Source organism: Trichosurus vulpecula, chromosome 5 (assembly GCF_011100635.1).
Source record: "Trichosurus vulpecula isolate mTriVul1 chromosome 5, mTriVul1.pri, whole genome shotgun sequence".
NCBI lineage: Eukaryota > Metazoa > Chordata > Mammalia > Diprotodontia > Phalangeridae > Trichosurus > Trichosurus vulpecula.
Window position 1 is genome coordinate 113,194,630 of NC_050577.1, and position 25,056 is coordinate 113,219,685.

The following is a 25,056-nucleotide window of genomic DNA, read 5'->3' on the forward strand; positions in this document are numbered from 1 at the left end:
TTAAATTAGAGAGAACAGAACACAATGGCTAAATGGAGTTGAAGTTATCTTCTTATGCTTACTTAATAAGGTAAGTCACCAAACCCAGATGGACTAAATGATTGGTGACTAAGAAAGATGATTGCTGAGCCATCCTCAAAAATATAAGATAGGAGATGTCGGGTAACTAGCAGTTTATCTGAAAAACAGCTACAATCCCCAAATAAGTCTGCACTTGGCCAATGTTGGCCAAGAAGAAGCTAATTCAAGGCTGAGCTTCATTATGAGAGGGTTCCTCTCCAAGATCCCCCAAAGCTCTAAATCTTACAATTTGATGAGCATGGTGGCCATGGGCCTATTGTACTCTGACCTGGTGAGACCATAGTGAACATTCTGTTCAGCTTCGGGGAATTACATTTTGAGAAAGACATTGATTAAGTTTGAGGCTGTTCAGGGGAGAGCACCTACGATAGTGAAATGCCTTGAGATCATGCCAGGTGATAATTAGTTGAAAGAACTAAATATTTAAGTCAAAGAGAAGATTGTAGGGGTGGGGATAATATCTGTATTCAAATATTTGAAGGGTTGTCATAAGGAAGAATTTCAGAAGCATCTGAAAGTCAACCAGGGTGTATGATTTACACATAAGCAAATTAAGAGAGCATGGAATAGTTTATCTGTCAGATTTATAAATAAGGGAAGAATTTAGTAGCAAAAAAATACAGAGAGCATTATAAAATGTAAAATAGATAATTTTGATTATATGAAACTAAAAAGTTTTTGTACAGACAAAACCAATGCAACCAAAATTATAAGGAAAGGAGAAAACTGGAGAAGAAAATCTTGCAGCAAGTTAACTCTGATAAAGGCCTCATTTCTCAAATACATAGAGAACTGAGTCAAACTTATAAAAATATAAGTCATTCCCTTATTCATAAATGGTTGGAGGATATGAAAAGACAGTTTTCAGACAAAGAAATCAAAGCTATTTATAGTCATATGAAAAAATGATCTAAATAGCTATTGATTAGACAAATGTGAATTTAAACAACTCTGAGGTACCAACTCACACCTATTAGATTGGCTAATATGACAAAAAAAGGAAAATGTTGGATGTTGGAGGGAATGTGGGAAAACTGGAACACTAATGCACTATTGGTGAAGTTGTAGACTGATCCAACCATTCTGGAGAGCAATTTGGAACTGCCCAATGGGTTATAAAAACTTGCATATCCTTTGATCCAGCCATACCACTGTCAGGTCTATATCACAAAGGCATCAAAAAATAAAAAGGGAAAAGACCTATTTGTACAAAAAATATTTATAGCAGCTCTTCTTGTGGTGGCTAAGAATTAGAAATTTAACAGTGAGTAGGAGTTACTAACATTATACAAAAGATACTCATGTTTCAAATGTTTCTTAAGTCCCCTTCTAAAAGTATCTTTGAGTATTAGGAGCCATTGCCAAATTGGCAAATAAAATGAAGATAATTTTGAGTAGCTTTAAGTGTGGAAAGATACAATGTGTTCCTTTAAAGTTGTGCCTAATTCATTGTTTGAGTTGAGAGAAATCTGTATAGAAAAGCCATTCTGAGGCCTTACTTGCTTTTATCATCCACCATGATTAATAATCTGAGACTCAGCAAAAAGGCAGTAAGAGTTTGTAGAGGTACTTAGCATGTCTCCTAACTTGCTTAAACACTCCGGCTTCCAGTTTCTTAATTTCCTAAGATTTCTAGGGCATTACTACCTCCAAATTTGAGTTTCTCAAGATAATCAAATCCAAAATGATACTAATAAAAGTGCATGATTCCTTAAAACCACTCCTGCCTTTAAGAAAACACTCTAAAAGACAAAGGAATATTAGAACCAGCCTCCCCTCCCCCCACTTTTCATTTCTCAGGTGTACTTTCCAACTTCAGAGGTAGCACCCAAAATAGCAAAGGAATGAGGTATATTAAAAAAAGCACTAGATTTGAAATCAGAGGACCTGACTAACTACGCTACTTACTGTGTAACTCTTTGATTTCTTCCTTCCTCTGTAGTACATCTGGAAGCTTCCCCCTGCTTCCTTCTAGTATCCCCAGATGTTTTTACTCCCAATAGCAGTGGTATATCTGACCAGGACAATCTCTTCTTGTTCCTTGGCACCATTCATGTGGTTGGGGTTTTTTCTTTCTCCCAATTTGGAAATAGATTGGATGCCAAAGCCCCAGGCTGGTGCTATTATTGATGAAGCTAAGTGTGCAGTCCTGAGTTGCCTCTCCTAATCAGCCTCTCCTAAATGGAACTTTTTCCATCTTAAACCTGCCCACTTGCAAACTTGTTTACTTCTGTTGAAGACGCTTCCATCTTCATAGTCACCCGGACTTATTAACCTTGGAAGAATCCTTTCCTCTTCATTTCCCCTTGCTCTTTGTATTCAATCAGTGGCCAACACTTATGTCTTCTGCCTCCATCTCATCTGTTACCTGCCCCCTATTTATATTCCCATAATCACTACCCTGGTCTGACTCCTCATTGTCGCTGGTCTTGACTATGATAAATAGCTTTATTAATTGGTCTCCCTGCTTCTAGTTTCTTCCCTCTGCAATCCATCCTCTACATATCTGCCAAAAATATCTTTCTAAGGCACAAATATAATCATATCACCTGTGTTAAAATAAAATAGTCAGTGGCTCCCTGTTGCCCCATGGATCAATGTAAGCAATTCATCCTAGTATGTGAAGCCATTGAAAATATGACTTGAAACTTCCTTTCCAACATTATTCACATGACCCTTATTTACTCACTCTTTCACAGAAGCAAATGTCTATCCAATCCCTAAACACAGCATTCCATCTCTCACCTCAGTGCATTTTGCTGAGGCTGACACCATCCTACAGCCCCCATGCCTAGAGTAGATGCCTTCCTAATTCCACCTCTTAGAACTCTTATCCTTCAAGGCTTAACTCAGGTGTGTTCTCAAAGAACCTGTCCCTGAACTTGCCAATTGTCAGTGCTTTCTCTTTCCACAAATTACCTTGCCTAAACTTATCTCTGTATATGTTGAATATAAGTTTGATATGCCCAAAGGGCTATAAAATTGTGCATACCTTTTGATCCAGCAACACCACTACTAGCTCTGTATCCCAAAGAGATCACACAAGGGGGAAAAGGGACCCATATGTACAAAAATATCTATAGCAGCTCTTTTTGTAATAGCAAAGAACTAGAAATCAAGGGGATGCCCCTCAATTGGGGAATGGCTAAACAAGTTGTGGTACATGAATGTAACGGAATACTACTATGCTATAAGAAATGGGGAACATACAGACCTCATAATAACCTGGAAAGACCTACATGATATGATGCTGAGTGAGCGGAGCAGAACCAGGAGAACATTGTACACAACCACAGATATATGAATTCTGTGATGACTAACCCCGATAGACTTTGCTCTTCTCAGCAATACAAGGTGCAAAGACAACTCCAAAGGACTCATGATGGAGAGAGCTATCTACATCCAAAGAAATAACTCTGGAGTCTGAATGCAGACTGAGGCAGACTATTTGCTCTACTTTTTTTTTCCTGTTTTTTTTTTTGTTTGTTTTTGTTTCTCCTTTCTCATGATTCATTCCATTGATCATAATTCTTCTTTACAACTTGACTATTGTGTAAATAAGGTTAGTGTGAAGTTATATGTAGAAGATATATCGGATTCCATGCCATCTTGGGGAGTGGGGGGGAAGAAAATCTGGAACTCAAAATCATGTAGAACTGAGTGTTGTAAACTAAAAATAAAAAATCTTAATTAAAAAAAAAGAGATCATAAAAAAGGAAAAGGACCTACATGTACAAAAATATTTATAGCAGCTCTTTTTGTGGTGGCCAAGAATTGGAAATTGAGGGGATGCCCATCAACTGGGAAATGGCTGAACAAGTTGTAGTATATGGATGTAACAGAATACTATTGTTCCATAAGAAAGGATGCGTAGGCGGATTTCAGAAAAACCTGGAAAGACTTACATGAACTGATGCTGAGTGAAGTGAGCAGAGCCAGGAGAACATTATACGCAATAACAGCAACATTGTGCAATGACTGACTTTGATAGATCATTGTACTGCTGAGAACTAAGACTAAGACAATTCCAAAAGACTCATGATGGAAAATGCTATCCACGTCCAGAGAAAGAACTATGGAGTGTGAATTCAGATGGAAGTATACCATTTTCTCTCCCCCTCCTTTGTAGTTTTTCCCTTTTGTTTTGATTCTTTTTTCACAACATGACTAATGTGGAAATTTGTTTAATATGATTGTACATGCATAGCCTATATCAGATTGCTTGCCATCTCAGGAAGGGCTAAGGAGATGGAGGGGGGAGAATTTAGAAATTGAAATCTTATAAAATGAATGTTGAAAACTAAAAATAAATAACGTTTAAAAAGCATGTAAGTTAGAAAGTAGATACTATAATAGTTTGTCTTTGTAACCTTAGCATATGGTATTCCATATGGTAAGTGCTTAATGAATGTTTGTGGAATTACAGGAGACAAGACAGTCTTGGCCATAGAAAAACAGAAAGATACCAATTACAACAAGGTGCCACAACTAGAGTCTGAAAGACAAGCTGGGACCCATCCAGGGGTACAACTGAGGCTTCTTAGATTTTGCCCATTCTTTCTCTGTCAAAGCTGTGAGTTATGGAGGAGGCTGTGTCCAAAACTACTCTGGTGAAAAAGAGAACTGAAACTGTCCTTATTTGAGAATGTAGCTGAGAGTTCTTTCTATTGGTTTATTATTCATTTTGATCCCAATTAAATGGTTTACTGTGTCAGTGCTTTTCTTTGCCTGGATCTGTTAGCTGTAAAAAGTTAACCAGAAACATCTCTACAAGGCAAGCTGCTTTTATTAGGCTTCTAACTTTCAATGGATTGATGGAATCTTTCAGAATATTCAAAACAAAAATATCACATTTAAATAAGAAAGGAAGAAAAACTTATTAAGCACCTGCCATGTATCAGGCAGCTAGGTAACTCAGTGGATAGAGCACTAGGCTTCGAATCAGAAGACTCATTTTCATGAGTTCAAACCTGGCTTCAGATACTTATTAGCTGTGTGATTCTAGGCAAGTCACTTAACCCTGTTGGCCTCAGTTTCCTCATTTGTAAAATGAGCTGGAGAAGGAAATGGCAAATTGTTCCAGTATCTTTGCCAAGAAAACTCCAAAATGGGATCAGTGAGAGTCACATGTGATTAAACAACTTGTGCCAGGCACTGTGGCAAGCACTTTACACATATGATCTTATTTGATCCTCACAACAAGCCTGCTAGGTAGGGGTTATCATCATCTACATTTTACAGGTGAAGACACTGAGGGAGACAAGGTTAAGTGACCTGCCTAGGGTCACACAACTGGTGTCTGAGGCTGGATTTGAACTCAGCTCTTCCTGATTGCCAGTCCCAGAGCTCTATGCACTGTACCATCTAGGCAATCTGGCACATAGGAGGTTCGTAGTCGAGGTAGGTTCTTTTCATGTTTTCAATTCTGTCAACTATGCTAATGACTAAGTTATCTAGGTCCTCCTTTAATTAGCATTCCAACAAAATTAGCATTCCAACTTTCTCTGCTACCATGCAAAAATGTAAGGGAAGAGAATGTATGTCAAGTATACCCAAATACTGACCAACATTTAAGAGGAAATGTAGTTCCTTGGCCTTGTGGCATATTTGGTCACAGATAATAGCTTTTGGAAGAGAAAGAAACCTTAGAGATCCCAACCAATTTCCTCCCTCCATTTTAAATATGAGGATATTGAGGTCAAAAGAAGTTAAGTTACTTGTCCAAAGTCACCATGGTCATAAAATAGGAGACCTAAAATATGAACCAAAGTCCTTTGATTCAGCACCCTTTCCATTATATCATGCAAAGATACAGGATAAATGAATATGCTTGAGAGAGGCATTAATGAAGTCCTTTTAGATTTCAAAATTGGCCAGTTTCCTAACCAGATTTATAATCAGAACCAATTAGAGCCATAACTGGGGCAGAGTAACCAGGGTTTTGAAATGGAGAGGGTGATGAAAGCATTTGCAGTCCTTTAGCAGTTTAGAAGCACCTGAGAACAGCTAACCAGATCACATGTTGGTGGCCCCATTCCAAGTCAGTTCTTTCCCACCATTATTCTTCTTCCCCCCACCTACTCCCCCCAACAGCCTTCCCAGAAGTATGAGGGGACCTTTTGTACTACTTGTCCCCAAAGTATATTCAGTCAGTCAATAAGCACTTATCAAATGCCTACTGAGTACCAGGTACCGTGCCAAGTGCTGGAGATACAAAGAAAGGCAAAAAGTAGTCCCTGTCCTCAAGAAGCTCACAATCAAATCATGCTGCTTGGGCTAGAAGCATTTTGTACTATTTAACCCACACCCAAAGATGATTAACTAAAGCTTTAAAACCAGTTGTTGGCAGCCATAGTAGTTGGTAGAATTCAGCGATTCTGCTTTCATAAGTCTAGAGTGAGCAAAATATACATATATTTTTAATTGGGGTTGCATTCTTAGTTCCCATGGTCAATAAGGGGGAAAAATTGCTGCCTAGCTAATGTATGTAGGCACTTTTATTCTGTGTTCCTTCTCAGATTCTCTCCTTTCTGCTTCTCAGCAGAAAGTTAGTGACTAGGTATATGCCAGTCTTCTCTGAGAAATGCTCATTTTCAAAGCTAAGAAAGGTCAGATTTGGAGGAGGGGTATAGCAAGGGGAAAGAAGTTGTGAAATTTCCCTCCAAAGCATCCACAGGAACAACCTTAAGGATAAAGATATGGCAGAACTCAAATGATGACATAGGCTCCCATTCCTAGAATTTCAGGCTTCATGTTAAGGAGATTAAATTCATTCTATCTCTCAGGAAATTTTGAGCTAGCTTACTAGCTCACTTCCAGGATTTGCTTCAGTGCTTTTCTTAAAACTTATGGCATAAATTGTTGGCTTCCAATAGCTGAAGTGATCAAAGGCTATCAAAAGGCAGTCTTCAAAAGAAACAAAGCTTAATCATATGAAAGAATGCTACAAATGATTACTAATGAGAGAAATACAAATTAAAATTGTTTTCACCTCAGATCTAGACAACAGCAACAAAAAAGGAAAACTATACGTTTGAGAGGCACAGTGGGAAGACAGGCACACAAATGCACTGTCGGAGGAACATGGGAGGAGGCCTAACCATTCTGGAAAATCATTTGGAATTATGTTGGAAAAGCCAGGGACCTCTCTAAGATCTGCCCTGGAACAGGGAGCACCTCACCTGGAGTTCCCCATACCAATGAAATCACAAGACAAGTCTCTCCCTACCCACCAACAAACCCCCTAAAACCCAAACCTCTGAAAGTCACATACATTCTTTCTGACCCAGCAATACCACTACTAGGCACATATCCCCAAGGATGCCAAAGAGAAAGAGATACCATATGTCTTAAAAAAAAAAAAATTTAATTCGAGCACTTTGTAGTAGAAAAAAATTGCAAGTAAAGTAAGTACCTATTGACTGAGGAAGTTCCGAGCAAATTGTGGTACATGGAGTAATAAATTATTATGGCATAAAGTGGATATGAAGATTTTAGAGAAATTTGGGAGGGCCCTCATGAAATGATGCAGAATGGAATAAGCAAAACCACAAGAATTTATATGATGACGACAATGAAACAAAAAACACTGCAAGGCTTAAGAACTTTCATCAGAACAGTGACTAATGATTTTGGAGAAATGACTTTGCTGCATGCCTGTCTATGTCTCAGGTGGTGTGTGTTACATGGCCACGTGCATTTTTTTGTTTTGTTTTGTTTTTGCTTAACTGTACTCCTTTGTTACAAAGGAGGGTTATTTAGAGAGTAAGGTAGGTGAAGCATTAACAAATTATTTTTTTTAAAAGTAATTAACCTTTCTTTCCAGAAGCTAAGAAAAAAACCCACCCTTTCCCATAACATAAGAAATATTTGATTTTTCAAGATTTGAGAGAGTTTGGGAACTGAAAATCCTTTAGGTTTCCACAAAAGAATTTAGTGGAATGTGTGCACATGAGTCACAGATTAGCACTAGAAAGACCTTAGGAACCACCTACCTAATCCAAGCCTCTCATTTTATAGAGGAGGATGCTGAGGCCCAGAGAGGTAAAGCAATTCAGTGTGTTGCTGAAGGCTAGTTTGGACATCCATATTCAATTGCCTGCTTACCACCACCTCCTACTCTACTCTGTGTCTGAACTAATACACCACCAGGGGGGTGCTAGACATTGAGGAATACAAACCCACAAACCCTATGAGAAAGAATTGTAGGGTTTAGAGATGTTTAATCCAGTTCATTCACTTGGCACGTAAAGCAATCAGGATCAAAGGAAGTGACTCACCCAAGGTCACTTTGGTAGTAAGTAGAAAGCCAAGACACAAACCTAAATATTTCTTGTTTAAAGCCAGTGTCATTTCTTCTACTGCTCTTTGCAAAGTTACCAATTTTATTCTCACTGCCACATCTAATGACTATTTCTCAATCTTCATCGTTCTTGGCCTCATTGAAGCATCTGATGGTGTTGATCATGTGGGTTTTCTGATGCTGCCTTCTCCTGGTACTCTCTAATACTCTGTTTCCTTTGCTGAATCATATACTCTCCTATCTATGGGTATGCCCAAGGCTCTGGCCCAGGTCCTTTATTCCTCTCACTTGACAGCCGCAGTTAGGGAGTTCTCAGGTTCTATGAGTTTGTTTAATCATCATCTCTATGCAGATGACTCCCAAACCCTTTTTGCCCAAGCTCCAGTCCAACACCACTAACGGCCTATTGGATATGTCTCTAGGCATCTCAAACTCAGGATGTCCAAAACAGTACTCATTATCTTCCCCCAAAATCTACCCCTATTCTAAATTTTTCTGTTTTCTCCTTCCAGTCACTCAAGTCCTAATCCTCCCTGTCATCTTCAACTCCTCATTCTCACTCATCCCATATATCCGGTCACTTGTCATCACTTCTATGTCTGCAATAGTGCTCCTACGTGTTCACTCCTCTCCACTCATGTATCTACCATCTTATTTCAATCCCCCGATCATCTCTCTATGGGACTATTGTAATAGGCTCCTAATTGGTCTCCCCAAAACACTTTATATTGTTCCACTTACATTCTTTTCTTCTATCCAATCTAAATCCCTAAAGCTCCTTCTGTTAAAATGCCAACTCCGGTTCCATCCATTTATATACTTTGTCTTTTAAAGGGTCTACACAATGCAACTATAATTGGAGGGCAATTAAATAACGTGGCTCAAGACCAGGCCCTTCCATTTCATATGGAATAGAAGGAAGTTGATGGCACGAGGAGGATCTAAGAGGAGGTGCAATTACAACTGTAGAATCTTGCACCCATACATGGACTACAGTAACCTGTGAGGAAAAAGACAAGAAGGAATGGTGTCAAACCTTAGAAGGAGAGGTTGAAACACAAGGATATCCTGCCCAAGACATTTAAAAAAAAAAAAAAAAAAGAACAGTCTCTGGAGGACACCATAGACTTTATTCTTTAGGGAAGGAAGTCTGCGTAGAGTTAGAAGAGTCCCATCTGGAGTCCTGGGATAGGAAGGCAATCTAGATACCCTTTTTTTTCCTAATGCCCCCAAAACATCAGTTTCAGATTAAAATTTGTTCTTCCTTCCTCACCCTCTCCCAAAGGAATCCTCAATCTTATTGGGAGTACAAGATACTTATAAGTACTAAATATCTTTTTTCAAACTGATTTTATTGAGTGCATATTATGTCCAAAGCAGTGATCTAAGTAAAGAAAATAGGCTTTTTCCAAAACAAACTGACAAATTGACCATGTATGTCTCATCCTGCCCTCTCAATTCAACACATCGGTACCTAAAGGATTGAAGTATGTATCCTGTGGATATAAGAGGGGTAATTGCATTCATCTGATGCCCTTTTTTGTTTACTGGTTTTACATTATTGTGGTAACTGCATGCATTTTATGTTTGTTTTGCTTTACTCTGAGTCACTTCATATTAACCTTCCTGAATTTTACTCTGAATTTTTTCATCATTTTTTGTGACACAATAATAGAGGCATACCTCAGAGATATTGTGGATTTGGTTCCAGACCACAGTAACAAAGTGAATATTCAATAAAGCAGGTCACATGAATTTTTTGGTTTCCCAGTGCATATAAAAGTTATGTTTACACAACTATATTACTGTAGTCTATTAACCACGCAATATTACTATATAATACCTTAATTAAAAATACTTTCTTGCTAGGAAAAAAAAAGAATAGGCTTTTTGGTTGGGGGAGCACTAAGGGGAAAAAAAAATTGGGAATGTAGTCTGAAAATCTACTCTTTTGTAAAGTCTTGTTAGAAGGATTTTTTTTTCTTGAAATCAGAACATCCCTGCAGATCTGGAATATGTGATCACTATAGGTATAAGACAAGGTCTCTGCTCCGAAAAGCGTACAATCTGAATGTAAAGCTATATTAGGGCAAGGATATAGAAACCGAACCTAAGTTCTAATTCATAGCAGCCTTTATCTAGGCAAAGTCATAAAACTAAGACTGAAAAACATCTTGTGAAAGCTTACTTATGTAGCAAGCTATTTTCCAGTGTAAAAGCAAATGAAGGCTTTTTCAGCAGCCAAAAACAAATGTCAACATCTTCACAATAAAGCTCTCTTCTTTATTCACCGCAGTATTCCTCAATACCCTTCCCACACAGGGTAAGAGGAAGTTTCTGTTCTCCCAGCTGAAAAGAGTTGCAGAAGCAACACATTTTAAAGGGGAGTAAAAGGAATGGCGGGGCATCTAGGTGGTGCAGTGGATGGAGAGCCAGGCCAGGAGTCAGGAAGACTCATCTTTCCCTGAGTTCAAATCTGGCCTCAGATACTTCCTAGCTGTGTGACCCTGGGCAAGTCACTTAACCCTGTTGGCCTCAGTTTCATCATCTGTCAAATGTGCTGAAGAAGGAAATGGCAAACTGTTCCAGTATCTTTGCCAAGAAAATCCCAAATTGGGTCATGAAGAGTCAAACACAACTGAAAAATGACTGAACAACAACAAAAATGAATAGAAGCCTGGAAGCACAAGACAGCTGACAAAAGGACAATGAAGAGCACTTAGAAGCAGCAGACACCACAGGATCTCAAAGCACTGTAGCCTGTAGTGAATTAACAGCATGTAAAGTATATAAACTTAAAATGTTGGTCGCCTCTGAGGCTTTCACTGTATTTCTGTAATACAAATACCATAGTTCATAATTTAAGCTTCCATCTGATCCAGTGAGCATTTGCTAAGCTATCACAAACAAGGCACTGGAGGATATAAAGACAAAGCTGTTGCTGTCCTCCATGAGCTTACATTCTGTGAGTGGGTGCATCGTATTCACAGATAGATATAAATGCCTGATTACCTCAGGAAGAGAAGAACACATATCACCAGGAACTGGAGATCAAATAATAACTAACGGTTTCCCAAAAGGAGCCTTCAGGCCTTGAAGGGAGCAGGGGATTCTAAAACCTTTTGACTCTTCTATAAACTATGGTTCAGGGTCATAATTTTGTTCTGCTGTTAAGAATGAAGAGAAATAATGTAAGCCATAGAAAGAATTTTATTAGAAAGAGTGAAAATAAAGGTTTTAGTCCTTAAATTTCAGCTCTCTGGAAAATTCATTTGAGCAGAAGGCTGGTCCTCAGCTGTGCTAAGTAAATCAGGAGGGATTTGTCTTTTTCCTATACCCCTCCAGACATAGAAAATTGATTGAGCTAGTCTTGGAAAACAAGAGGGTGGGGCCTGAGGATTAGTCATGGAAAACACTTTGAATACATTAAAACCAAACTGAAGCTAATCAGAACAAAGAACCCTAGAATCTGCTTCATAATCTGACTCCAGCTCCTACACACTCCTCCTTACTGTTCCTCATACAAACATTCTATCTCCTACTTTTACGGAGACCTTTGCAGAGGCTGCTCCCCATGGATGGGATGCTCCCCTTCTCCACCTCCGCATCTTAGATCAGTTTAAGGCTCAGCTTAAGTCCGGCTCCTTCAAACAGCTATTCTGATTCCCCTAGCTGTTAGCTCCTTCTCTTTCACCCTAACCTGCAGTCAAGAAGATACCAGTTCAAATCACATCTCAGACATTTACTAGCTTTGTGATACAGGGCAAGTCAAGTCACTTAATTTATAGTTGCCTCAACTGTAAAATGGAGATAATATCAGCACCCACCTAATAGAGCTGTTGTGAGGATTAAATAAAATAATGCTTGTAAAGCACTTATGACCATGCCTGGCACATAGTAGGTGCTTATGGAAATGCTTATTTCCTTCCTCATCAAATCCCTGCATATTTATTTTGTACATGTGTGTATTGTATGTACTTATCTGTGATCTTGTTTATCCCCTAGTACTGGGGTTAACCTGAAGTCCATGGACCCTCAAGGGATCTATGGATAAAGTTTAGGAGGGGTCCATGAACTTGGATAGGAAAAAATTACATTTTATTTCCATTAATCTTTAGTTTTCTTTGCTATGTATTTTATGCGTTATTCTGAGAAAATATCCATTGACCTTACCAGACTTCCAAAGAGGTCCAGGATGTAAAATAAGGTTAAGAAAACCTGCCCTAGTCAAACGAAAACTTTTTGAAAGCTGGTGTTGTCTCATTTTTGTATTTGTATCACCGGTGCCTAAAAATAGTGCTTAGCATGTGTTGTTTGTCAGTTGGACAAAACTGAAAAAAGACTGAACAAGGTGTTTAACTAGACATATTTGGTGTATTAATAACTACATTCTTTTAAAACCCAAAATAGCTCATCAGCATGTCATGTAAATCTAGTAAGTAGCAAGAAGTTTCATACCTTCCAGATGTTTCAGAAGTGCCCTGCTACTGTTGCCATGAGCTGAGATGAGAACAGTTTTGCCACTCCTCAGTTCTGGGGCAATCCTTTCAGTCCAATAAGGAAGAAGCCTGTCCAACACTTCCTTCAGGCTTTCTGCTCGGGGCAGCTGATCCACAGGCACATCACAAACTTTGTATCGCCGATCATTGTAGATCTCATGATAGTAAGGATGAGATTCATCAATGGGAGGCGGAGTTACATTATAGCTTCTTCTCCAGATTCTCACTTGTTCTTCTCCATGATTCAATGCCATTTTCTCCCTATTAAGGCCTATGAGGGCCCCATAGTGCCTTTCATTGAGTCGCCAGGAGCTCTCCAGCGGAACCCATTCCTGACCTAGCTCTTCCAATATCAGCCAAGCAGTATGGATAGATCGATTAAGGACAGAGGTGAAGACAAGATCAAACTCGAAGTGCAGGGCTTTGAGTTGCTTGCCGCAATTTCTGGCTTCCTGCTCTCCATCACTGTTAAGCTTCTGATCCACCCAGCTGCAAAAGCGATTTTCCTTATTCCAAGCTCCTTCTCCATGTCTTAACAAGACAAGTCTATACTTGGCCATGGCGATAGTGAGCTTCCCTACAGCTCTCAAATGGTCCCACGTTTAATGATGGCAATGCATCTAGAAAGAGGAGGGGAAAGAGGCAAAATGAGTCATGCTCCTCCTCCTTCAAAACTCTAACTTGGAAGAGGCAGCAAAAACAATAGGTATTTTTATTTACAATGGACAGCTTCCAAAGTGAATTAGCATTCCTTTGAACACCTTTTCACATCACACCTACCTAGTCACTCATAGGCTACAGCACACTTTCCGACTATACCTTACAGATAATTAATTACAGGGAACCCAGTTGACTTAAGTGTTTTGATGGCAAGATATTATGCGTTAATTATAGGGTGTCAATTAACAGAACACCTACTACACCCAAATGGTATGTGGTGTTTCCTCCAGATACATAAGCAATGTGAATTCATTCTGGGGTGTTGGGGAATGACTGGTACACCTAGGAACACATCTAACTTCTAACAGTGCCTCGGGCTTTGAAAAAGTCGCACCCACCTTTAAGTGTCTCCACTTTCACTAGGGAGAAAGGAGGTAGAGAAAAGGAATTATTCAGGGGGTCTGGAAAACTTACATTGCTTTGCTTTCCCAAAGTCTATTAAAAATGGTCACCCAGAAAAACAACATGAGCATATCCATGTTGTGTATAGAAGTTATTCTGAAATATGGCAGCCAGCATTATCACCACCCATATTTATGTCAACAATCACCAAGTATTTGTTAAACACATAGCACATGCCAGACACTGTGTTAGATGCTGAAGATGCAAGGAGAAAAGGGAGGGGGGGAGTGGAAGTCTTTTCCCCTAAGGGACTTACATTCTATTTGGGGAGACAAGATGTTCAAATAGAAATAAATGTGATAGCTTTGGGAGGAAAGGAAACATCATTACTTAATTATTTTAAAAGTACTTTCCTTATAACAACCCTGAGTTAGGTAGATAGAGAGTATAACCCATATTTTACAGATGAAGAAACTGAGGCTCTGAAGTGAAGTAACCTCTCCAGAGTTACAGAGCTAATAGATCAGAAGCCACATTTAAATGCATCTCCTCAGACTTCAAGTCCAGCACTTGAAATGAAAAACCAAATTCCACAGCTATTCCAAATACATCCTCAAGCAAGGCTCTAAGGGTCTCAATGTACAACTGACAGCCATGAAAACTACACAAAAGATGAATTCAAAATGGTGGCACTCACCTGAATAGTCAGAGACATTTAACTTGCAGCAGGTCTCAGTCCTGCTATAAAGAGAAGCCTCTGGCAGGAAAAAAACATGGGCCCCGAAAACAAGTTATCCAGTGCAGCTGGGTAAAGCTGCCTGGAGGAGCAGATAAAAAGCCAAGTAAGGTCTGAACAAGGTCAAAGACAAGACACAGATAACAGGGCCTTCACATGTACACACTAGCCACACCCTTCAGAGTAAGGGCATCTAGTTCAATGATGGAATTAAGCCGGTCATGCAACCAGTTACATGTCACAAATACGTGTTTATCAACCCAAATGACTGCTTAACCATTTCTAATCCTTGGTTCTTTCATATGTAAAGTGAGGGCATTCCACTAAGTAATCTCAGGGCAGTTCTTAACTTGTGTGTATCATAGATATCTTTGGCAGTCCAGTGAAGCCTATGAGGCCCTCAGAATAAGGTTTTTAAATGCATAAAGTAAAACACACAGGATTAACAAAGGAAACCTATGCCGAAATAGTTAGCAAAGTATCGTATGGCATAGCAGAGAGAGCACCAGGCCTGGAGTCAGGAAGACTCATCTTCCCGAGTTCAAATCTGACCTCAGACACTTACTAGCTGTGTGACCCAGGATGAGTCACTTAACCCTGTTGGCCTCAGTTTCCTCATCTGTAAAATGAGCTGGAGAAGGAAATGGAAAACCACTCCAGCATCTCTGACAAAACAAAACTCAGGGGTCAGAGAGAGTCAGACAAGACTGAAAAAATGACTGAACAATAACAAGAATCAAACTATTATTTTAAAAGCCAAGTGAATGGGTCCTAGATTAAGAAATGGTGCTAAATTAAGGCTTCCTTCTAACTCTAAATCCTCTGCAGGTGATGTTTTGGTGCACAATCTATTCATCTCATCTCCCTCCCACAAGGCACCGAAGCTTAGCCAGATGGCTGTTGAACAGTCATTTGACCACTACTTATTAAGCAGATGCATGTAACAGCACAGCGCTTAGGTATTTGGAAAAGACAAAAAGACCATTAAGATGTAGTCCCAGCAGTGGTTAAAGCATATCTACCCTGGCAAGTAAGGCATGTATTTACATGCATTAGCCCCCAACCTCTTTGATATTTGCAATGTGGGGAGCGAAGATTACGGGAATCACAGGGTTTGGGGCCTCCTCTGCTATTCTTAGCAACTCATTAATCTTTGAGATTCTTTCCCTGTTTACTAAAAGACAGTGATTCACCCAGAAATACACCGTCATCAGTAGCAAGGTTAGGACTCTAGACTCAACATTTCTCTCTCTAGTTAGAAACGTCTAGAGCTACAGGAAAATGCCTTTTAAAAGGAGCCTGAGGGTTTGTGAGAAAGGAGGGAGAAGATCTGGAAGTCATTAAGATGAGGTAGCATTTACATTTAAGATTTCTCTCTCCCGGCAACTTTGGGGCTTAAGCATTTCTTTGTTTGGAGTTAGAGCAAGGGTGCAGTGATTTAGGGCTATGGCAGCTTAAGTCTATTTACCTAGCTAGACTATCACTGGGAAGGGGGTAGGGGAAAGAGAATCCTGTACCCCTAGCCTTGAAGGCCAGGAAGAAGGCAGAGATGAGAGAAAAGGAGTTTGAAGACAGTCAGGCAAGAAGTGATTAGCTCTGGCTCTCCCCTCAAAAGTAATTAGTGCCAAACTGCAACTCTTATCTCAAGCTGGCCCTGTACGATGTAGCGGCTGTCTTTAAAGTAGAATTTCATGTGTATGTGTACACATGTGTGTGTACACACACATGCATCAATGCACACACCTGTGTGTATTATGCACTTATGTGTGCATACATACACCTATGTATATATGTACATATGCACATGAGAGGAAATGCTATAATCCTTCCCTCTACCCCCAATATACATAATAAATATACAGAGGAAGGGCTGAGGGGATGATTATAAAAGAATAAATGCTAAATACAGGAGCACTAGAAAAAACATTGACTACTGAGTCGTAGGGTCTAGATTCACATTCTGGTTCCACTTCTTACTACCTATGTGATCCTGGGCAGGTCAACGTAACTTATCTGGGTCTAAGTTTCCTCCTCTAGGAAATGAAAGGGTTAGATTAGATTTTTGTGGGGGGGGGGGGAGAGTGGGTCTCTTCTGGCTTTAAAACCTATTATCCTAATATAAATACATATAAATATGTTGGTTTACATTACACGGATGCCTCATCAGGAGACCCTAGAGTCTCAGGAATTATGCCAACAGGTCACTCAGATTTCACCCAGCTGAAAAAGTAGAGTATGGCACCAGTGGTAAGTATCTGTTGTTGGATATCATGACCAAGTGGCCTCAGACTAATTTTTTAGACACCAACTCTGAGACCACCTAAGTTGCAGTGGGCTTTCATGCATAAAATTATATTTATCATATGTTACAATTATAATATTCTTTTATTAAATATAAAATATAATTTTATATATGTATGTATGCATATAGTAGCCAACAAAGCACCAGACCAAGAGCTTAGCTTTTCTCCCTTCTGAGATCTTTACTTAAAAAGGTTCAGTTTCCTTTTGAGCTCTGTATCTCCCTCTTCCTTCTCTTCACCCAAGTTTTTAGCACAGTGCCCTAAAATACACAATGTTTAGTCAACTGAATTTCGGTCCCACTTCTCCCAAATGATGATTCTCATTTTCCTGTTGCTGCAAATGCTTGCAAAACAAACAGTGAGGGTGATGCTTTGAAGCTCAAGAGGCGTGCCACACAACATATAGAGTAAGAGGGCAGGTTTTCCAAAACATTTCCAAGTTGGGGTGTATCTCTAGGATAGCATCACAGAGCTAGGAGGACCCTTGAGGGGTGATATACCCCAATTCCCTCATTTCACAGATGAGGAAACTGGGGCCCCAAGATGTGAAGTCAAACATCTTAGGTCGAAAAATGTTTAAAAGACACCAGTACTATGGTACAGTATTATACACATGCTTTGAATGAAAAAAATCCCATGGTTGGAAAGCAAATGTATAAGGGAACAAAGGAGCCAGTTCAGAGTGTTATTCTAATGCTTTGGCCACACTATTTCAGCACAGGAACACTGAGGACTAGTGAATATTGTAAAACTGCACCAACAGAATTGAGGGGTACAAAGAGCTATACCTACAGGCTTCAGCAGAAAGAGGAGCCAGGAATTTGAAGATCATCAGCATTCATTTCAGCAGGAAAAGGTCAGCTCAGTAAGAAGACACAGACACAGATGGTTTACGAAAAAGTTGCAAACTTTTTTTTTAAAGAGCCACTATATAAATACAACCAACTAGTTTAGAGGATGACCATGCAACAGGAATGCACATGCTCTCTATGCTATTGTTCTACACCAAGCAAGAAGCTTCATATAGGAGAGAGGGAGAAGAAAAAGGAAAAAAAAAAAAGGCAATAGTTCTCTTGTTCTCCGTCTTAGACCACAGCTAGGACAGGTGATTCTGAAAGCTCTCTTCATAAGAACACTCACTAACAAGCTGGAATGGATCTAGATGAAGTGAAGCAGGTTAAAAGAACTCAAAACCATGTCCAGAGAATCTGTTAGATAAATCTATTAATTAGATTAGAACAGGGCACTCCACCTTCACTTAAGCCTTCCTTAACTCTCTGTTAGACTAATGCTGTCACAGCCTTCTAATGGGATTCCTGGCTTCCAATTCCTCTTCTCTCCAATCCAACCTCTCTCTACAGGTATCAAAATAATCTTCTCAACATATAATTTTTGGACATGGCCAATTTGTTTTGCTTAACTATGCATAATTGTTAAGAGAACTTTGTTTCATCTTTTTTCTTTTTTTCTAAGGGGGCGGTATGTGTGGGAGGGAAAGAATAGATTTTTTGTTAATTCAAAAATAATCTTCTCACAGTAGCAATCTGATCTTGTGACTCCCTGGTTCCAGAACTTCAGGTGGGTTCCTATTGCCACTAAGATAAAACACAAACTCCTCAGTTTGGTATTTAAAAGTCTTTCATGGATTCATGATGAAAAATCCTGCTTACCTTCAGAGAATGAACTGATGGAGTCTAAATGCAAATTGATCCTTTTTTTACATTCTTTATTATCCTTGGTTTTTTTTCTTTTGTTCTACATTTTCTTTTACAACAAGGGTAATGTGGAAATGTTTTATATCACTGTGCATGGATAATTTATATCAAAATGCTTGCCTTCTCAAGGAGGGAAAGGAGGGAGAGAATTTGGAACTCAAAATTTTAAAAAATGTTAAAAAATTGATTACATGTAATTGGGGGAACACATAAAGTCAAAGTCTTTCACTATGAAGGACTACCTTTCCAGACTTTTCCCATTACTTGCTTTCACACGCTCTTTGTTACAAGCCAAAATGGTTTCCTGGCTCTTCCTTAAAGTCCTCCCAACTCCCCAGTCATTAGTGAGATCTCCCTCCTTAGTCATGTGCACACATGTTTATCTCTGGTAGAATGAGTTCCTGAGCTGTTTTTCCCTCCCAGTTTTGTCAGGGTATCCCTGATACATTTTAGATGCTTAATAAATGTTTATTGGATTGTTTCTGCAGAGGGACCCAAGCTCCTTTAACCTAGAATAAAGACTATTTAAAGTGAAGGTTTAGGCATGGCTTAGGACTTTTGAGAACCTTGTTATAAAAAAAAGAGGGATTAAGGGTATGCTGCTGGTACACACAAGGCAGAATGAGAAGTGGGGGGTGGATGGAGTGTGGATTTTGGCTTAATATGAAAAAAGTAATTAGCAAAGTCCCAAAAGAGAAGAGGTTATCTCTTGGGGTAGTGAGTTCTTGGTCAGAGAAGGTATCCAAACAAAAGCTGGAAATCCACTTGTTATGGAAACTATAAAAGACTTTTTGTTTTGGGTTGAGATTTAATCCTAGGAGAAAGAGGGGGAAGAGAAGGGGCCCCCAGCTTCCCTTTCTTTTGAAGAAGTTCAAGCCTTCTCTTATCGTTAAAAAAAAAAAAAAAAAAAAAGAAGACGAAAAAAAGTAAACATATCTTATCCCTCCTCTCCCCTGCCTTCAATACACTCTCTAGTGCCCCTCCTACTTTTCCCTGCCCAAACTGTTTGTTTTATCTTTACGACCTCAAGAGCTATTGTAGGAGGTGTTGTTGAATACACTTACACAGTGGTGTAGAAATGCTTCAAAATTCAAAGGGAAACCAGAAAGGAACAACAGGGGGCCAAGTTAAGTGGCAGGATATTATCAGTAATGCTTGGAAGGGACCTTACAAGAAAAATAAACTTCCTGATTCTGAAAAGTATATTAAAAGGGGAGGAGAAAAAGAAAAGCAAAACCCAAAAATCTATTACTAAATCAGCCATCGATTTGAGGATGATTGAACCAACTGTGTTATATATGAAGGTAATGGAATAGTTCACCCTAAGAAATGAGGGGAAAAATCCCTTGTAGTATGAACTGAGCAGAACCAGGAGAATAATTTCCATAAGGACCACAACATTTTAACCTCCTTTTGTATATGCCTATATATATACACACATTACTTCCCCAGCTACAATGTAAGTTTCCAAGGCAGAGGGAGTTTTTCCACTTATGTTCTGTAACCACAGCCTTCAGCACCTGGCACAGCAACTCACATCTGGTCGGCACTTTCTAAAGGATTGTTGATTGATTGGTCTCTGAAAGCTGTGCTAGCAGACCCCAAGTCCTGGTTTGTCAGACCAAGCTGAAGGGGCTTTGAGTGTGGTCCTAATGATGAATTTAGTGACAAGCAATCTAGTTACATTCAGTGAGCATCATCATTAGAAGGCAGACCACTAGGCGATTCTGTGGACTGATTCTAGTTCAAATCCAGCCCCAGACTCTTTGTAGTACTCCATGACACTTGGCAAGTCACTTACCTTTTTCCTACCTCAGTTCCCATAGCTGTAAAATGGGAATAATATCTCACAGGGTTGTTGTGAGGATCAAAAGAGGTGATATTTGTAAAACATTTAGCACATAGTAGGTACTATATAAATATTTGGTCCCTTCCACCTTTCTTTTGGCCCCAGCAATTCATGAAGATCATTTAAGGTATAATAGAGTTAGAATCTGCATCAGTACTCATGCTGAAGAAATCAGGGATTTTTTTTTCTTCCTTACTGCTATCAGAGTTCCTTTCAATGGTGGATGGCTCAGGAGGAGAAAGTGGGGACTTTGCACAGCCCTCCCTCACTTAAATCCAATTCACTTGCATGTCATGGCATCACCTCCCTTCAAGAATAAAGGAAAAACAACACCACCTCCTTCCAATGCCTCTCCAACCCCTATTCTTCTCCTTGCCAGTATCTGTGGATTCTTGAAGGTTCTTGCTCTTCTGTCACTATACTCGCTTCCTCAACATCTCACCTGTTCTCATGGCTTTAAACTCTCCCTTCTAAATGAGAAACTTCCAAATTGGCATCTCTGTCCCTGTTTTGTCATACATCAATATGTCACTAGATAATCTCCCTTTGACAAGTAAATACCTCCACTCCTCTAGCAATGCATTCTTGTTATCACCAGATGGATCAAGAGTGGCAGAGATTTGCCTTCTAAAATTATGGCCCTGGGATTTATGGTCCTTTCCCTTCTTTTTCCTCCTAACACTATCCTTTCCTTCCCCCCACCTCACCCCCACCAAGTCCTATTGCGTAGCACAGTTAGCTTTGTACCAAGCATGACTATGTTATAGTTCAAAGGAAACTCAGTAGGATGATTTCAAAGAAACCTGGAAAGACTTACACGAACTGATGCAGACTGAAGTGCATAGAACCAGGAGAGCCTTGTACACAGTACAATGAACATTGTACACAGTAACAGCAATATTGTATAATGATCAACTGTGAATGACTTGGCTATTCTCAGCAATATAACAATCTAAGAGATAATTCCAAAGGACTTATGATAAAAAAAAAATTCTATCTGCCTCCAGAGAAATAACTGATGGCAGCTGAATATAGACCAAAGCATACTATTTTCACTTCCTTTCTCTCATTTTTAGTTTGAGTTTTCTTTCACAAAATGAGTAATATGCACATGTATAACCTATATCAGATTGCTTACCATGGTGGGAGGGTGGGGGAAGAAGGGAGGTAAGGATAGAATTTGGAACTCAAAACTTAAAAATAAAACAACAAATATTAAATTTTGTTTTTTACACATTATTGGGGAAAAATGAAATTTTGTTTTCAAAAAGGAAGCTCAGGTACAAACCCTTTGTCATGTAGGTGAGTGACAGACACAAGTTTTATTTTACTTACCTTGCAGTTAGCATCATTCCTAACCTGGGGTCTGTGAATTTGTATTTTTTAAAAAATATTTTGATAACTATTTTAATATAATTAGCTTCCTCTGTAATGCATTTAAAAATATTATTCTGAGAAATAGTCCATAGGCTTCAACAGACTGCCCGCAGGGGTCTATGGCACACAAGAAGGCTGAGAACCCCTGATTTAAAGCATTATGCTCTCTTCTAGATTATCCAGGTGAAAATTTCCTCTAGATGTGGACTACTGAAATCACTGTCTTTGTAACTAGCTCATTCAATTTCTACCACAGGCCCAGGTTGGTTTTTCTGTTTCCCAGATTCCTGGATAAGCAGAGAGGGTCGTTTTCTGTCTTTGCCCTGTGTCTCTGTTCAAAGCCAATGGATCTCTGACTCAAGTTGGCATCCCTGGTGTTCTGCCTACAGAATAGCCATGACCAGCCTTTCCCTTTGTTCTGAACACTGGGCCCTGTTCCTATGCTGAGTCTTCCATTTCTACCTCTCAGTGCTCACATTAGATTTACTTCCCCATTTTCTGATTTTAATGTCTTTTTTAAAAGCAGGTTACATATCCCAGTCATTTAACTCTGAAAAGTTATACTGGTGATCAGTCAACTTTTTCAACCAATACATTAAAAAAAAAAAAAAAAAGGTGAACAAGCATTTATTAGTGCCAGGAACTGTGACAGGCACTGGGGATAGAGGAAAAAGTGAAAACTTCTATACTCAGGGAGGTTACATTCTAGCCAAGGGAAATAACATATACATATATAATATATAAAATAGATACGATATAATGCAAGGGAAGGTATTAGCAGGTGGGAATAGGACATCTGAAAAGACTTCATACCGAATGTAGTGCTTAAATTAAGTCTTTAGGAAAACCAGAGTTCCACAATGTTGAGGTGAGGAAGGGGTACATCCCAGGCATGAGGTGGGGGGCAGGTGGTGGGGATGGGGGGTTGTGGGTAGCCAGCACCAAGGCATGGAGATGATAGTTGAAAACAGAATGCCATATACGAGGAAGAGTAACATTCCTGCTTTTTGATGTCACAATCTCCTCTGAAGGAGACACGGAGGTCAACCAGGAACATCCATATTGATTAAGCCTTCATTCACCTATACACCTAACTGGGATATCCTAACATTACTTTTGATAGGTAACATTTCTATGTTTAACCTCTACCCCCAGTCTAAATATTCTATTCATCAGAGCATTCTGAATTTCTTCATCAATTCTCAGATTTGGGGCTTAGACATGTTTGTTATACCTTTCACCAATGCTGCAGTCTATATTCCCATCTGTATAAAGAACGTCCCAAAGACGATATCTAAGGCAAGGGAGAAAAAAAAAAAAACCAACTCTACGATTACCCTACCCCCTATTAGCAATATCTCTGTTCTAAGCTAGAAACCTAGTGATCATTTTTAAGAAAATAAGACTTTCTTCTTCATCCTTCAAGAGTTATCTGTGACCACATTTCATCATGCACCTCCTCAAAAGGCTCTGGCATTTGACTCCTTCTTTAGCCCCCTACTCCTGGACTATGACCTCTGGATTACTAAAGCAGCCTCCTTAGTGTTCTCTCTGCTTCTAGTCTCTCCTCATCAACCCAGCCTGCAGACCACTCCAGATTAATTTCCGTTGTCATCCTGTCTCAACCCAGTTTGGAAAAATCTCTTGTGGCATCAAGTCCAAGCTCTTAGTCTGGCTTTCAAAGGCCTGTAGTGTTTGGCTCTAACAATATTTGCTTTTCTGTTACACCTCGGACAACTTTAGCTCCAGGCGGGTTGGTCTTTCCACAGTCTCTTCCTCCCCACTCCCCACCGCAGGCTCAGAGGTCACTCCTGAGCCTTTGCTGAGGCAGTTGGCCCTGCCTGGAATGCCCTCTTCTTTTCTACCTGCCCAAATGTCACCCTTCCTTTGAAACCTCATTTACATTCTATCTTTTCCACAACACCAGCCCCAAGAAACTTTACCCTCTTCCAACTTCACTAGTACCAAATAATTTAATACTTCATTGTTCGTGCATCAGTCCTGTCTCCCACTGGAATTAAAGGCCCTCAAGGTCAGGGAGGGAGTTTTTATATATGTCTTCTGTATCTCCTTCAGTAAAGAGCAGTGGTGTGGAGTGGTCTTAGAGTCAAGAATATCTGGTTTTCAGTCCGTCCTCGGTGATGCTGGGGAAGTCCCATAACCTCTCAATGACCCCACGCAACTACAACTAAGTTGCAGGTAAGGGAGTCCCTGGTCTACATCAGTGGAAGGACTTTCCATAACTTAGGTTCCCCTGATGAAGTCACAAGCCTGGAGCCTACCCCATCAAAACAACCCTTTTCCATGGTCTTACTGAACACTTAGATGCCTAACATGTCTCTTTACTGGGGAATTTCTTTGGAAGGATTACTTATAAAAGAGTGGAAGATGAAACATTTTATCTCTTTAAGTTGTTACATACATAACCCCCACCCCCATCTATTGTTATTGTGTTATTATACATCTGTGAGATGCCGTCACTTGATAGAAGCTTTGCTGCAGTCTCATCTATTTAGTTAGCACATGTGTGCTCAAAAGCAATTTCCATGTGATCATCTTGTTAAAAAAAAAAATTATGGGGCTTAGACATGTTTGTTATGCCTTTCACCAATGCTGCAGTCTATATTCCCATCTGTATAAAGAATGTCCCAAACAGGAATCAATCCACTCTATAAGCATACATTAGAAATCACGCAAACAGGCTAGGCTTGAGTATTCCTTGCTTTATGGGAAATATATTTACTGCTTAAGAAAACCTTATTTCACCATTGGGATAATTTTCTAATTTTACAGTGGCCCTCCAAATGGACAAACTTTTTGGCAGACGACAATTCAAGATCAAGGCCATGGCCTGTGGGATTTGGAGGACTGGGGAAGGGGCAAAGGAGGATGTCCTTTCCATATTATTCTATCTATTATAATAGCTTCTATGCATGCAGGCAATCCTTTCACATATATAATTTCTATTGGTCCTCATGATGTGCCCTGTAATTCCAAATACGGTTGTCACTAGTCTACATAAGAGGAACCTAAGGCTCTGAGACAGAGGTTGGGTGACTTGCCCGATGTCACACAGCTAGTAAGTGGCAGGGCTGACAGTCAAACCCAAACCTTCCTAGTACTTTCCCCCCA

At 39.6% G+C, this 25,056-nt stretch overlaps 1 protein-coding gene across 1 annotated transcript in view; it reads right to left on the reverse strand.

Annotated features, from left to right (window-relative positions):
- BPGM (bisphosphoglycerate mutase) overlaps positions 1 to 25,056 on the reverse strand; it is a 45,936-nt gene that overhangs the window by 14,515 nt on the left and 6,365 nt on the right. The window contains exon 2 of the mRNA XM_036761288.1: positions 12,842 to 13,502. Within this exon, the coding sequence (XP_036617183.1) occupies positions 12,842 to 13,442 (601 nt within the window). The 5' untranslated portion in view covers positions 13,443 to 13,502. The remainder of the gene's footprint in view (positions 1 to 12,841; positions 13,503 to 25,056) is intronic.